The sequence below is a fragment of the Hemitrygon akajei genome, chromosome 13, assembly GCF_048418815.1.
Source record: "Hemitrygon akajei chromosome 13, sHemAka1.3, whole genome shotgun sequence".
NCBI lineage: Eukaryota > Metazoa > Chordata > Chondrichthyes > Myliobatiformes > Dasyatidae > Hemitrygon > Hemitrygon akajei.
In genome coordinates, this window is record NC_133136.1 from 17842567 (window position 1) to 17858032 (window position 15466).

Consider the following 15466-nt stretch of genomic DNA (forward strand, 5'->3'; position numbering starts at 1 on the left):
AAGGAAAATATAAAATTTTCAGCTGATCCTTTAATCAGGTAGTTTGAGCTAATAGTGAAGTGTTTTGGAAGAGTGAATCCTCCGTTCTGTTAACTAGTGTCAGTGAACAAGGTGTCATCTCTTCAGCACGTTGAACATTTTCTTGTCTTGGAGAAATTAGTGATGGAAAGGCATGGAATGGGCATTCTACAGGCTTTTTTCCAAAGAACCTAAATTGCACCTCATTTAGGAATTCTACAACCCAGCGTACTGGACCAACACCTTTTCTGCTGTATTGTGTAGGGTATCTTGCAGGCTTTCATTTGAGGAACACAGCAGACATGAAGCAAATCTGAGTGTTTTAATTTAGAAGTAATTCATTATGGAGGTACAGGTAACTAATTTTTATGGCACTGAATTGCAGTGTAATCAAATAAAGGCCTTTCAACTTAATGAGCCTGTTTTATCATTCCATAAGTTCTGGGTTGATTGTTTTAACACAACTATTTTTCCTGTTGTTCCTCAATTTCTCTGAACCCTTAACAATCCTTTTGATCTTTTTATTTAAATTTACTTCGTGACTCGTGGGTAGAGAGATCACAGATTCACTGCCCTCTAGATTGAAGAAAATCATTCACGTTTCTGTCCTGAATGACTGTCCATCAATTTCAAATGTATTGTCATTCAGCCATATACATGTATACCACCAAAGGAAAGATAATTATACCACTTTTATACCATTTATAGTAACTGTTATACCATTTTATTAATGTATAATAACTGATCTTTCCTGTACCACTGTCAACCCTGGTTCTAGACACACCAGCATTGTTTCTTCTAAGCCATGCAGGTGCACGGCCAAACAGTGAAATGCTGCTGTGCACATAGCCTTTGTTATTGCACAGCTGGAATTTTCTTTTATATAATGTTAATATAATTGTAAAATTATGCTAATATAATTTTGAAATCTATGTTAATATAATTGTGAAATACCCTGTAATTAATTGTTAATGAATATAATTCATAAATTTTATTAACAAACGTACTACAAACCTTTACTTTGAAGCACTTTAGAACTTCAACAAATTTACATTGTTAGTGTTTCAAGTTACAACACAGTTAGAAATTATAGCAGTAAACAGAACAGAGGTCAATAGCTCATTGTTAATAAACAATGGCTATACGCAGATGCCATCTAGTCAAAACATTTTACTTTTGTCATTATGCCTGTCAGTTGTTTTGACTCTTTAATGTTGTTTACTTGTATTGTGAGTTGTGATTTGTGTTTGTTTGATGTGCTCATTACAAAAAAACATTTAAAGTGTCATGCAGTTTTCAGGCTGTGTGAAAAACGTCCTGCTCAGAGCAATGGCTGGTCCACGCAGATGTACAAAAAAAAAGAGGGAACATTGCATCCCAGCTAGGGGAAACAGTAGCTCCACATCTATCCTGTCAAGCACTGTGATAACTTTGTACATTTCAATGGGAGCACCTCTCATTTTACTGCATTAAAGGGATTGAACACGTAATTTGGTTAATTTATTCTTGCACAACAAAGCTGCGATCCTAGGAATCAATCTGGTAAACAATTGCCATTCCAAATTTCACTGCTGTTCTCCTTTTACTCTCAAAAAGTCAGCCCATGTTGTTGTATTGCACTCTGTCCAGCTCCTTCATTCCTCCACTTTAGCACTCTGTGATGTGCTGCAGGTATTAACTTGAAAATGACTCTTTCCTGCTAATCAGTAATGTTTAAACAATCAGCTGTGGAATACTCTCACTGACCTTGCTGTCTAAACAACTCTAACCTGTGTATTCTCATCCAGCCACTGAATACCAACTTGCTTGCTTGATTATACCTTTGTCATCTCTACTTTCTCTGACTAGCAGCCAATCCTGTTTATATCACCTTAGGAGCTGTTTGGTTCCAATTAAGGCAGTAGTACACTGTTTCTTTTTATACTTTTGTATTGAAATATCTCCAAGGCCTTATTTTTCCCTCACATTCTCACACCAGGCATTCCCATCATCAAACATAATCATTCTGTCATTGGTGGCTTGACTTGCTTAGGCCTTAAGATCTGGAATTTCTTTCTAAAGCCTCTCTATCTCTTTCTTCCTTAAATATGCTCCTTAAAAATACTACTGTCTTTAAAAATTTTAGCCATCTGCCTCAATATATTCTTGAGTGTTCTGGCTTCATTTTATGTGATAATGTCCATCAAGAGGCTAAATGGTCCTGCATATACAAATTGTTGTCTTAAGAGGGTCATTGAATGTTAAATACAGTGTTAATCAAGGTTCTTTGACAGTGTATTTAACATTCAATGTAGTATTTAACTAAGTGTATAAATATAATTTTGCAATTGTTGACATCTGTAATTGCTTCTGCTGGAAAATATAAATGAAGCTCCTTGTCTAACTATGTTGATATGAGACAATCCTAGGACGGCAAAAAGTTGAGTGATGTGTTTCCTATATGTCAAATATCAATAAGTTTTTTAAAAAAGATTTAACCAGAGATTGATTTCTTTTCACAAGATGTTTAAAGTTGTTCCTGATTTTCCTAGGAGGGTTATGTTTTCCGCATCCAAGTTGCATATCACAGAGAACCTCTGATTCTGAAAGAAATCCAGACACCAGATGGTATGCTAAAGTATCGGGATACTGAAGAGACCTTCCAGCTAGAATGGGAAACCATTCATCTGCCTTGCCTAACAAGCACATTGCATGGGTAAGCAATGTTCTAGAAAAATGTGAAGTGTGGTGATCTGCTGCTAATCTATTGAGGGGCTAAATGGCCCAATTCTGCTCCTATGTCTTATGGTGTTATGAACATATTCTATTTATCTAGAAGTTAAATTACATTTGAAGTAACAAGATAAATTTAAGACCGTAAGACATAAGAGCAGAATTAGTCCATTCAGCTAATTGGGTCTGCTCCACCATTCTATCATGACTGGTTTATTATCCCTCTCAACTCCATCCTCTGGCCTTAACATGCTTATTAATCAAGAACCTATCAACCTCTGCTTTAAGTATATCAAATTACTTGGCTTTCACAGCCGTCTGTGGCAATGAATTCCACAGATTCAGCATCTTCTGGCTAAAGAAATTTCTCCCTATCTCTGTTGTAAAAGAACATTCTTATATTCCGAGGCTGCACCCGCTGTCCTGGATTTTCCCACAGATGGAAACATGCTCTTCACATCCACTCTTTCTAGGCCTTTCAATATTCAATAGGTTTCAAAGAGATTTTCCCCACCCCATTCTTCTGAACACCAGTTTGCACAGGCCCAGAGCCATCACACACTCCTCATACATCAACTTTTCATCCCTGGGATCATTCTCATCTGCCTCCTCTGGACCCCTTCCAATGCCAGCACATCTTCTCTTAGATATGAGGCCCAAAACTGCTCACAATACTCCTGGTCTGACCAACACCTTATAAAGCCTCAGCAGCTGAAACCTTTTACAGACCTGGAGCATTTTCCGATGTGATTAGTCAAGGTTCCTACCAGTAACAATTGAGTGCTTCCTTCTGAGATTCCATAGCCCAGAGAGTCACGGAACATAAGGAGCAAGTGGGAAAGTGGCATGGCCAAAACTGGCTCAACTGTGATCTTACTGAATGGAGGAGATGGCTTGAGAGTCCTATGTCTACTCCTGCTCCTGTATGTTATGCTTTATTATGATTTACTTTATGACCAGTGCATTTGTTCTCTATACAGTTTTTTATTTGTGATAGAATTTTGTAACCCGTGTAGTCTTTATACATCTTGGCACCTTCTCCAATGCAATCTCATCTTTTCTCTAATGTGTCAGAATTGTACGTGGTGCACATGTTGTTACTTAATTACAGTATATGGACCAGCTAAAGGAAAGTAGCCTTTATTTCTTTTTACCCACACTACTAATCTCTTTTTAAAGGTAATGTGAAAGTGCTCTGTGATGTCCTCAGTTCTCCCACACAATGCAAAATCCCCCCCCTCTTACCTCCCCAAATACATTTACTCAGACTGCTATATTATATATTATAATAATATGTGCCATTATTTCTGCCTAACTGACCACACTATCTTTGCAAGCTTTCCAACACACAGACCTAGACACACAAAATGCTGGAGGAACCTAGCAGGTCAGGCCACATCTATGGAAGGGGATAAACAGTCGACCTTTCAGGCTCAGACCCTTTAGCTGGCTTTATTCCCTTCCATAGATGCTGCCTGACTTGCTGAGCTCTTCCAGCATTTTCTGAGTGTTGTTTAATATTTCCAGCATCTGCAGAATCTCTTGTGTTTATTATCACTTGCTTTCCTCCTTGCTGTCAACTGCATGACCAGTTTTTATATCATCAGCTAAGCTTTGTATTACTTCTCCTGCATTTGGATCCAAATTATTAAAGTACATTCTAAAAACAAGGAACTAAGTGTAGAGACCTCTGGACACCATTGGCCTTCAATTGACAATTAGCTTTTTCTTTCATTTGTGATGCAGCTTCTGCTCTCCTTGGATATGACTGGCTTTTACATTTTTGTCTGATCTAACATATATGACCTTGTCAGAAGATTTGGTAAAACCTACATATTAATTTTAACTACATTAAAAGTGGCATCCCTGTAGACTCTCTCTGTTACCTCTTTCAAAGATTAAATATTGTGCAAAGTTAGTCAACATCCCTCTATAAATCCATTTTGATGGCATTGATTAATCTGTCCTGGAGAATGGATTCCAATAATTTACACTGATTTAAATCTACAGCCTTATAATTGGTTTATCACTTTGTCCTTTTTAAAGTTCAAAGTAAATTTTATTATCAAATACATGTATGCCACCATATACAGCCATGAGATCCATCTTCCTGTGGGCATCAGCCAGATTGCAGAAGACAACAAACTGCAAATTCAAATAAAAATAAATAGCAATAACTAATGAAAAAAAAGATGAGATTAAAAAGTCCTTAAAGAGAGATCATTGGTTGTGAGAACATTAAATGATGTAGCAAGTGAGTGTAATTATCCCCTTTTACTCAAGAGCCTGATGGTAATAATGTTGATTTTCTAATCAATTGTATAATATTAGCAGTCGATGTCAGTCCTCTTGTACAGCTCTTGTCATCTGGGAATGTTTTAAGGCAGAGCCTCTACATTTACATCCCATGCTTTATTTAATCTGTACCATTTATTATATACCAATTTATTCATCCTTAATAGTCCCACTTTTGCGATGTTTATCCCATCCTCTGTTACCCGCTGATTTGCACAACTGCAACACCCTCTATTTGTGAAGACGGTGTGAAATATTCATTAAATGAAGTTCTATAAACTTTTGGTCACTAACAAGGCTTTCTCTTTCTTTAATTCTTTATTTGATCTTTGTGTTTGTAAACCATCCTTGGGTTTATTTGGCAATGCTTTTTTCATGTCGTAACTTCCTTTACTTTCTATGTATTTCTATGTTTTTTGCTGTGTGAAACTCTAAAACGGAAGGGAATGAACATTTGATAGATTGAGGTATGGAGAAATGGCACAGGAGAGGTAGTTGAGGCCATTATCATTCAGCCATGATCATAAGGGCAGGACAGTCTTGAAGGGCTTGGTGACCTCCTCCTGCTGTTACTTGTGCAGGTTGACTTGAAAGATTTAATTTTAATATAATGTCATATAGTAAAGATCTTAACTGTTCCAAGTAGGTGATATTCTTCAGCAGAGTAGTCTTCATAAGTTAAGCCATTAAGTATAAAAGTTGGTAGGTCATGGTGTGGACCCTGGTGAGGCAGCATCTGGGAGTATTCTGTTCAGTTTTGGTTGCCCTGCTGTAGGAAAGATGTTATTAACTGGAAAATGTACAGAGAAGATTTATAAGAACTTGAGGGACTGAGTTACAGGGAGAGATTAGTTAGCCTTAGATGTTATTCCTTGGAGCACAGAACGCTGAGAGACAATCTTATAGAGGTGTATATAATCATGAAGGACATAGATAGGGTGAATACACTTATTCTTCCCCCCCCCCCCCCCCACAGTTAAAGAATCGGGAACTAAGGCATAGAATTAATAAGGATTTGAGGGGCAACTTTTTTTACACAAATTGTAGCATCTGTATGGGTGAGCTGCCGGAGGAAGTGGTTGAGGCAGGTTCAGTAACAACTTAAAGGACAGTCGAACATGTGCATGGATTGGAAGGGTTTAACGGGTTATGGGTAAGTGGGACTAATTCAGATGGGGGCATCTTGGATTTCTTAGGCTGAAGAATCTGCTTCTATTAAAATTCTGATTTAAATCTCTTTCCAGGCTTCAACAGCAATATTCTGCATACAGCGGAACATGTCGATTTGCAAAACGTTGGATCAGTGCTCAGTTGCTCAGTGATTACATTGGCGAGGAGTGCATTGATCTTCTAGCAGCCTACCTCTTCACCCAGCCTGCACCTTATTCATCACCTGTGTAAGAACACACTTCTATTGTTTCTTAGTGTCTACCAGGAAGCATTGCATCTCTGGAGTTTTTTCCCACAGTCCACCTTTGTGTAATGAGTGAATTCACTGGCATTTTTGACTGTCTGTAGGACAGCTTTTTGCTTGCCAAAGACATTTCCAATTTTATTTTTACTTTTATTTAGATAAAGTGATGAACAGACTCTTCCGGCCCAGCACGGTAACTTAGTGGTTAGCATAAAGCTTTACACTTCCAGTGACCCAGGTAGCTGCCTGTGAGGGGTTTGTACATTCTTCCCGTGACCGTGTGGGTTTCCTTCGGGTGCTCTCATTTCCTCCCACAGTCCAGAGACATATCAGTTGGTAGGTTAATTACGGTAGTCATTGTAAGTTGTCCTGTGATTAGGCTAGGATTTATCAGGGGTTATTCGGTGGTGTGGCTATAAAGGGCCCGAAGGGCCTATTTTGTGCTGTATGACAAGAAGAAAAGAAATAAACCCCCCTATTTGCAGAGGAGAAGGCAGGGGAGTGGAATGACTGGAAGAATTGGATCAGCCCATGATTGAATGGCGTAGATGACTCGATGGGTCGAATGGCCTACTTCTGCTCCTATATCTTATAGTCTTTTAAAAAATGGAGAGAAGAAAAGAATACAAATTTAAATGCATCAATTTCTTCACAATTTATGCACTTGTAACAATTAGGTACACTATGGTTATACAATTAGGTATAGTAGTTCACGTCTTCTCTAAAGACTACTTGCTAATGAAAGATCATTATTTTGATTCTTAGATTTAGGGACTTCGCCCAATGGGATAAATTCCCTTTGCTATATTCTGGACTTTAAAATGAGCTGTTACTTTTACTGAAGTACAAAATTCATGGAGAGATTGATGAGATAGATGCCAAGAGGTTGTGTTCCTTGGCTGGAGAAGGTGCGGGTTTAAGGCATTAATCTTGGGATAAGTATTGTATATTTAAGACCGTAATGAAAAGATTTATTTGCTCAAGAGGTTTTAATAATTTGAATTCTCTCTGTCAGAGGGTATTGAATACCTGGTTATTCAGGTGTAGTCAAGAAAGAAATTGACAGATCTCTGAAGACCTAGGATCAGGCAGGATTACTGCAAGAAAGGATGGACAGGCTTCATAAACTGCATAGACCAGCTCTATTTTTGTGTTTATATTTCATGATGTTTACGGCAATCTTCATAATCTGATCAGAATGTGGTATATTTATCTAACTTTGATCTATCTTTTTTTAAAATCTTAACAGCTCTCCACAAACTGGTTTCCTTCGCTTTCTGAATTTGTTATCAACGTTTGATTGGAAGAATAACCCACTGATTGTGAATCTGAATGGTGAGATAAAAGGTAAGGCCTCAACGTGTACTCACTGGTAATTTTAAACGCAACAGATTCAGCAAATGCTGGAAATTCAGAGCAACGTACACAAAATGCTGGAGAAACTCAGCAGGGCAAGCAGCGTCTTATGGAAATAAATAAACATTTTGGGACGAGTCTCTTCACTGATGTTTTACAGTCAATTCTGATTCTGTTACAGTTAACGCTGATTAGATTAGGGAAGATGATCCCGCCTTCTGCTAGTAGTGGCTTCTTAAATTCCTGATGAACAGTCTCAGCCTGAAACGTCAACTGTTCATTTATTTCCATAGATTCTGCCTGACCAGCTGAGCTCCTCCAGTATTTTGTGTGTGTTACTCTGGATTTCCAGCATCTTAAGGATCTCTCGTGTTTTTGCTTCTTAGATTACATTGGACTAAATCATGCTTTTCAAAAGCCTTGGTAATACAAGGTGGTGCTTTGCTGTAGATATTTACTTTGGAAAGTTGTCAGTGAAATAAGTTTTAAAATATTGATGTTTATGTTTTCTTACAATTTACAAGGAAACCATTTGGTCCATGGAGATCAGGACATTCCCTGTTGCGAAAATAAATTCCTACGCTTCTCCATTTTAAGCAATTGCCCTCTTACCTTGTAACCATGCCCCATTATTTGAGACTCCCACGTGCAGAAACGTAGTAGAAGCTATCCTGTGATTTTTCTTCAGGGTTCTATATATTCCAGTAGAATCACTCCCCATTCTTATTGATTATGACTTCGTTTAGTTTACATTTTGACATCAATCTGTTTAAAGCAGAGGTTGGCAACCTTTTTGCCTCTGTGGGCTGGATCGTGTATTAATGAGTGGATGGTAGGCCAGATAAACACCATAAAAAACTTGAAATAGGGAATTAGCCATTTAAGTACATCCAGTTATGTTTTGCCTCAAATTAATGAATAACGCATGCTAGAAAATCATTTGTGCTTAAGGTTGCCTACCCCTGGTTTAAAGGCTTTGACATCCAGGCTGCTCTGTGTTTGGTGCATCATAAGTGTTTTTCTGTCATAGTGTTCACTCTGAAAGTTTGTATACAAAACTGTTCTGCATCTGCAAATTGTATAAGGATTGGTATGTCCTTAAAACTGAAAAAAAAACCATTTAAGATTAAGATTAGTTTTATCTGTCACATGTACATTGAAACATCAAAACATTCAGTGAAATGTGTCATTTGTGTCAAGGCAGCCTGCAAGTGTTGCCATGATACCTGCTCCAATATAGCATGCCCACAACCTACTAGCCCTAACTGGTATATCTTTGGAAAGTGGGAGGAAACCAAAATACCACCAGGTCATGAGGAGAACATACAAACTTCTTAACAGCAGCTGGAATTGAAACTCGATATTTCAGCTGGCGCTGTAATGGCATTACACTAACCGTCACTCTACCATGCTGCCCACCTTTGGCTGCTTTCTGAACCTAACATCCCCCAGTCGAGGAAAAGGACTTCCTCAAATTTCTTTGCTTGTCTCCACTTCAGGCTCAACTTGTCTGTATGAATGGTGTCCCATTACCATTCTCACTGAATGTCCATCCTACCAGCTTCTGGTTCTGGTCTTCATCTACCTCACTAACCACTTCTCTCCAACCACCCAAATTTGCCTCAACCAGATGAGAGGTTGGACGAACTTGAGATGTTTCCTCTGGAGTGGTGGAGGCTGAGGAGAAATTTGATAGAGATTTATAAGATTATTAGCCTTCTAATCCTGGTAGCATCCTGGTAACCCTCTTCTGCACCCTTTTCAAAGATACTTCTTCAATCCATAGAATATTCGTGATCCAGTGAGTTGGAAAGAAATAGTCAAAGTAGCAAGGAATAACTAGTGACATTGTTAGATGAGGCTTTTGCATACTATATCAAGAAAGAGCAGGATGTTATTTTAATTACAATTTGAATACCTTTGTGAGGAACATACACATGCTATAACATATCATGCTATGAGAAATGACACATGTAATATCTGTTGTGCATGTTTCATAGATGCTGAATATGCTGAGATTAAGAATGACTTTACTGCAGCACGGAATCAGCTTCCTGTTATGTTTATTGCTACACCCAGTGACAGAAAATCTTCATTATGGACGAAAAAACGTCCTTCAGCACCGGTAAGCAGGAATTCTCTCTAGATTGCAATGCTGATGCCAACAGCTGGGGGTGGCACGGTAGCATAAGGGTTAGCATAACACTTTTCAGTTCAGGTGACCCCGGATTCAATTCCTCCCTCTGCCTGTAAGGAGTTTGCATGTTCTCCCTGTGACTGCATGGGTTTTCTTTGTGTGCTCCAGTTTCCTCCTACATGCCTTTGGCCATTATAAATTGTCTTGTGGTTAGGCTCAGATTAATTCTGGGGGATTGCTGGGTGGCGTGACTTGTAGGGCTGGAAGGACCTATTCTGTGCTGTGTATCTCAATAAGTAAAATTTGAAGGGCCGACACCTGATTTACCACTCACTGCTCTCATCCAATCCCAGCAGAGATGTTGCATTTTAAGACTGAAGAGGAATTGATTTTGTTTAAGTATACATGGAAATATGAAACTGATTTCCATAACCATGGTTTATTGGATGGTAGAGTAGTGGTTAGCACAATGACATTAGAACTTGGGATGTCGGAGTTTGGGGTTCCATCTCAGCAAGCTCCCTGTGAAAAGCATGGATTTCCCTCAGGTCCTCTGATTTCCTTGCGCAGTACAAAGGTGTACTGGGAAGATAAATTGGTCATTGGGAATTGTCCTATGGTTAGGTTAGTGTTAACCAGGGTTGCTAGGGCAGCGTGGCTCAAAGGGCCAGAAAGGCCTATTTTGTGTTGTATCTCTAAATAAGTAAATTCCTTCTGAAAACCCATTGCTCTTAACAGAAAGAAAGTTGTAGTCCTTGCTCTGTTTTTCTCTTACCTGAATCCATAAGGTAAAGGTCCATCAAAACAGAAAATGCTGAAAAACATCATTGTGGTGAAATGGCCAAAGACTTGCTTGTTCCAAACTGAAAATTGAGCAGCTGGATAGAAATGGACAACAGACAAGTGCATCCACATCCTGAGAATGAATTTAAGAGTATTAATATGTTCTGTAGCATACATGCTGTTCATGAAATGGTGCTGCTCCTTGCTCTTGAATTAGGAATTTTGTTTTTGGACCCATTGTTTTGTGGCATTGCTAAAAATAAGGTTTTGAGTTTGTAATTCAAACCTGATTGAGTGTCACAAAATATCAAACCACTCATTTTCGGGAAGTTAGTTTTAAATATGTGCCTCATGCATTTGAAAAATTCTCCAAGGCATTAGCAAGTTGAACTATGCCCTACTTGAATTTAATCAAAGCAAGGCAATGACTAATGATGTGCTGAAACTGGAGGGGGTTTAAATGAGGTTCATGAAATGATTCCAGGATTGAATGGCTTGTCAAATGAAGAGCATTTGATGGCTCTGGGCCGGTATTCACTGGAATTCAGAAGATTGAGGGGTGACCTCATTGAAACCTATCGAATGGTGAAAGGCCTTGATAGAGTGCATATGGAGAGGATGTTTCCTCTGTTGGGAGATTCTAAGGCCAGAGGACACAGCCTCAGAATAGAAGAGTGTCCTTTTAGAATGGAGATGAGGAGGAATTTCTTTAGCCAGATAATGGTGAATCTGTGGAATTCTTTCCCACAGGCAGCTGTGGAGGCCAAATCTTCATTTATATTTAAGACAAAGATTACGAGATTCTTGATTGGTCATGGCATGCAGGGATACAGACAGAAGGCAGGAGATTGGGGCTGAGAGGAAAATTGGATCAGCCATGATGAAATGGTGGAGCAGACTCATTGGGCCAAATGTCCTAATTATACTCCTATATCTTATGGTCTAATGTGAACCTTTCAGATTCTTCAACGATTGATCGAGCTAGCAAGCCAATCATTGGAAATACTGCAAAGACAGCTGCTGGATCCTTTTGATAAACCTGATCTTAAGGTAATGTCTGGATATTGCAAGTAATTGTCTTTTGCTGTATAAACTGCAAGGACTTGACAACTTGTTCTCAGTTCTATCTCCATCTATCTCCGTGTTTATTTACAGATTGTGTTCTTTTGTACATTGGTTGGTTGTCAGTCTTTGCGTGTAGATTTTCATTGATTTTATTAGAATTTCTTTATTCTGTTGTGAATGCCTGCAAGACAATGAATCTCAGGGTGGTAAATCTTGGCCACGTGTTGGTGCGTGGCCAAGTGGTTAAGGCTTTGGCCTAGTGATCTGAAGGTCGTTAGTTCGAGCCTTAGCCAAGACAGTGTGTGTGTCCTTGAGCAAGACACTTAACCACACACTGCTCCTGCACGTTTATAGCCCAGTGGCAGCGGTTGGTGCAGTATGGACAGGACAAGACATCTAAAATCTTTTTTTTTAGGCCTGTAGGTTTGACGTCAGTGGTGGGTAAATTAATAGAAAGTACTCTTAGAAATGGTATATATAATTATCTGGATAGACAGGGTCTGATTAGGAAGTTAACATGGATTTGTGCGTGGAAGGTCATGTTTGACAAATCTTACTGAAGTTTTTGAAGAGATTACTAGGGAAGTTGACGAGGGTAAAGCAGTGGATGTTGTCTATATGGACTTCAGTAAGGCCTTTGACAAGGTTCTGCACGGAAGGTTAGTTAGGAAGGCTCAATTGTTAGGTATTAATATTGAAATAGTTAAATGGATTCAACAGTGGCTGAATGGGAGATGCCAGAGAGTAGTCGTGGATAACTGTTTGTCAGGTTGGAGGCCGGTGACTAGTGATGTGCCTCAGGGATCTGTACTGGGTCCAATGTTGTTTGTCATATACATTAATGATCTGGATGATGGGGTGGTAAATTGGATTAGTAAGTATGCAGATGATACTAAGATAGGTGGTGTTGTGGAAAATAAAGTAGGTTTTCAAAGTTTGCAGAGAGATTTAGGCCAGTTAGAAGAGTGGGCTGAAAGATGGCAGATGGAGTTTAATGCTGATAAGTGTGAGGTGCTACATTTTGGTAGGAATAATCCAAACAGGACATACATGGTAAATGGTAGGGCATTGAAGAATGCAGTAGAACAGAGTGATCTAGGAATAATGGTGCATAGTTCCCTGAAGGTGGAATCTCATGTGGATAGGGTGGTGAAGAAAGCTTTTGGTATGCTGGCTTTTGTTAATCAGAGCATTGAGTATAGGAGTTGGGATGTAATGTTAAAATTGTACAAGGCTTTGGTGAGGCCAAATTTGGAGTATTGTGTACAGTTCTGGTCAATGAATTATAGGAAAGATGTCAACAAAATAGAGAGAGTAAGAGGAGATTTACTAGAATGTTACCTGGGTTTCAGCACCTAAGTTACAGAGAAAGGTTGAACAAGTTAGGTCTTTATTCTTTGGAGAGTAGAAGGTTGAAGGGGGGACTTGATAGAGGTATTTAAAATTATGAGGGGATAGATAGAGTTGATGTGGATAGGCTTTTTTCATTGAGAGTGGGGGAGATTCAAACAAGGGGATGAGTTGAGAGTTAGGGGGCAAAAGTTTAAGGGTAACATGAGGGGGAATTTCTTTACTCAGAGCGTGGTAGCTGTGTGGAACGAGCTTCCAGTAGAAGTGATAGAGGCAGGTTCGATATTGTCATTTAAAGTAAAATTGGATAGGTATATGGACAGGAAAGGAATGGAGGGTTATGGGCTGTGTGCAGATCAGTGGGACTAGGTGAGAGTAAGCGTTCGGCACAGACTAGAAGGGCCAAGATGGCCTGTTTCCGTACTTTAGTTGTTATATGGTTATAAATGGTTATGTACAGTACATGTACTTTGACAATAAACTTACATTGTATTTTATTCTTTGCAACTAATGTTACATAAATCTTCCAAATTACTTGACTAAATGAAAAATCTATTCAGTAACAATGACATTATCTTTTAAAAGCTGTAGTATTTTTGACTCAAAAAATGTGGAAATAGTTTTTCCTTATTGAGTTGAGAATGCTGTAAACTGTGTGTGGGGGGTTGGAGGGGAGAGTAAATTCATCCCGTAAGTATTCTTCCTCTGCTGCTTGTTAGTAGCCCCCACTTGGTGGATGCAACTTTTTCTGATTTATAATCATCACTTTTTTTGACAAGATTGTCAAACAGATGAAAGAGCCTATGTTTTCAGACCACAATGCAAAAAAGTGTGTTTTTTCTCCCTAATTCACAAATTTATTATAAAAGACCTTGGAGACTTGATCCTACAAAAAGTATTATCCCTCATGTTGCAACCACCGTTACTGATGAGATGAAATGCCTATGATTTAAAAATCTTTCACATCTGATATGTCTCCATTTTTATTTGTACGGCTGTTTTTACTATCACCTTCTTATGAGTTTAAAGACGTGGGAAGAGAGGCCCAGTGACTTGGGTTTAAAAAAAAGTGCAGGACATGAAAACCTTGTGAGATTAGAATTTAACGATTGTGTTCAGAAAGGGACTTTAGAGACAATACAGAAAGTGAAGGCTCAGGTTATGCAAAATTTAGAAATTCCTTACAATCAAAGCCTTTAATTTATTACTTGCTTTCCTAGGCCAATGCAATTGACAGCATTTTAATTTGCTTTAATAAATCAAAATTATTAATTTAAATACATTTTTATAGCTTATTTCAAAAGTCCCTTCATACACTATATAAAGGATGTGCTATACATCTGCAATCTTCAGTGCCTCATTAACTTCACATCTGTGAAACTAATAATTTGTACACCACTCCAATTCAATTAGTGTAATCCACTCTAACAAATCATCTGCTTGCTGCTGTTTACCATGAATTATACTTGTTTCAACTCAAAACCTGTCTTCTGCCAAAGGTTGAATCATGCCAGCCTACAAGTCCAGACAGTATTTTGGAAAGGATTGGCTCATTATGAGGCTTCAATAGAGCTCCTAAATTTTAATGCCATTGAACTAATGAAGACTCAAAATTGCTTGAGTGTTTTTGGAGAATTTTGCATTATTGCTTTGCATTGTTATTTATTATCTATCATAGATAGATACAGCACGGTAACATGTCCTTCCTGGTCCAACAGATCTGTGCCATCCAGTTCTACCCATGTGGCCAACTAACCTACTGCCCTGTGCGTTTTTGTGTTATGTGTTTGTGGAAGAAACTGGAGCACCCAGAGGAAATCCATGTGGTCACAGGGAGTACATACAAGCTCCTTACAGACAGCAGCAGAAATTACGTCCTGATCACTGACACTGTAATAGTGTTATGCTAACTGCTATGCTACCTTGCCACCTTTTCATTTGCATGTATCCCACATTTAACCGATTGAGTTTGATGCTGTGCAGGAGTTTGCTGTAATGCTGTTAAGCTGTGGCACATCACATTAAGAATACATCTCATAGCATTCCCCTCACTTTCTGCAGGTATCTTGCCAAGATGCACATTGGATATCAGCAATTAAGCAGGTGCCGGTACAAGTATACACAATTATCTGTAGTAACCCTGTGATTTCCCATTTGTTAATTGTACAAAAGGAACAATAGTTCTATTGCAAACTTTTATTGTTTGGTCATAATAAAATAGTAACAATCAAGTAGCACAGTGATTAGTGCAACACTGTTGATTGGGGTTCAATTCCCGCCACTGTCTGTAAGGAGTTTGATTGTATGGATTTCCTCCAGGTGCTCTGGTTTCCTCC

General features: G+C 38.7%; 1 protein-coding gene across 1 annotated transcript in view; it reads left to right on the plus strand.

Moving 5' to 3' along the window:
• nol6 (nucleolar protein 6 (RNA-associated)) overlaps positions 1–15466 on the plus strand; it is a 106167-nt gene that overhangs the window by 82148 nt on the left and 8553 nt on the right. The window contains exons 19-23 of the mRNA XM_073064213.1: positions 2550–2713; positions 6270–6422; positions 7689–7786; positions 9796–9920; positions 11676–11765. Of these exons, the coding sequence (XP_072920314.1) occupies positions 2550–2713; positions 6270–6422; positions 7689–7786; positions 9796–9920; positions 11676–11765 (630 nt within the window). The remainder of the gene's footprint in view (positions 1–2549; positions 2714–6269; positions 6423–7688; positions 7787–9795; positions 9921–11675; positions 11766–15466) is intronic.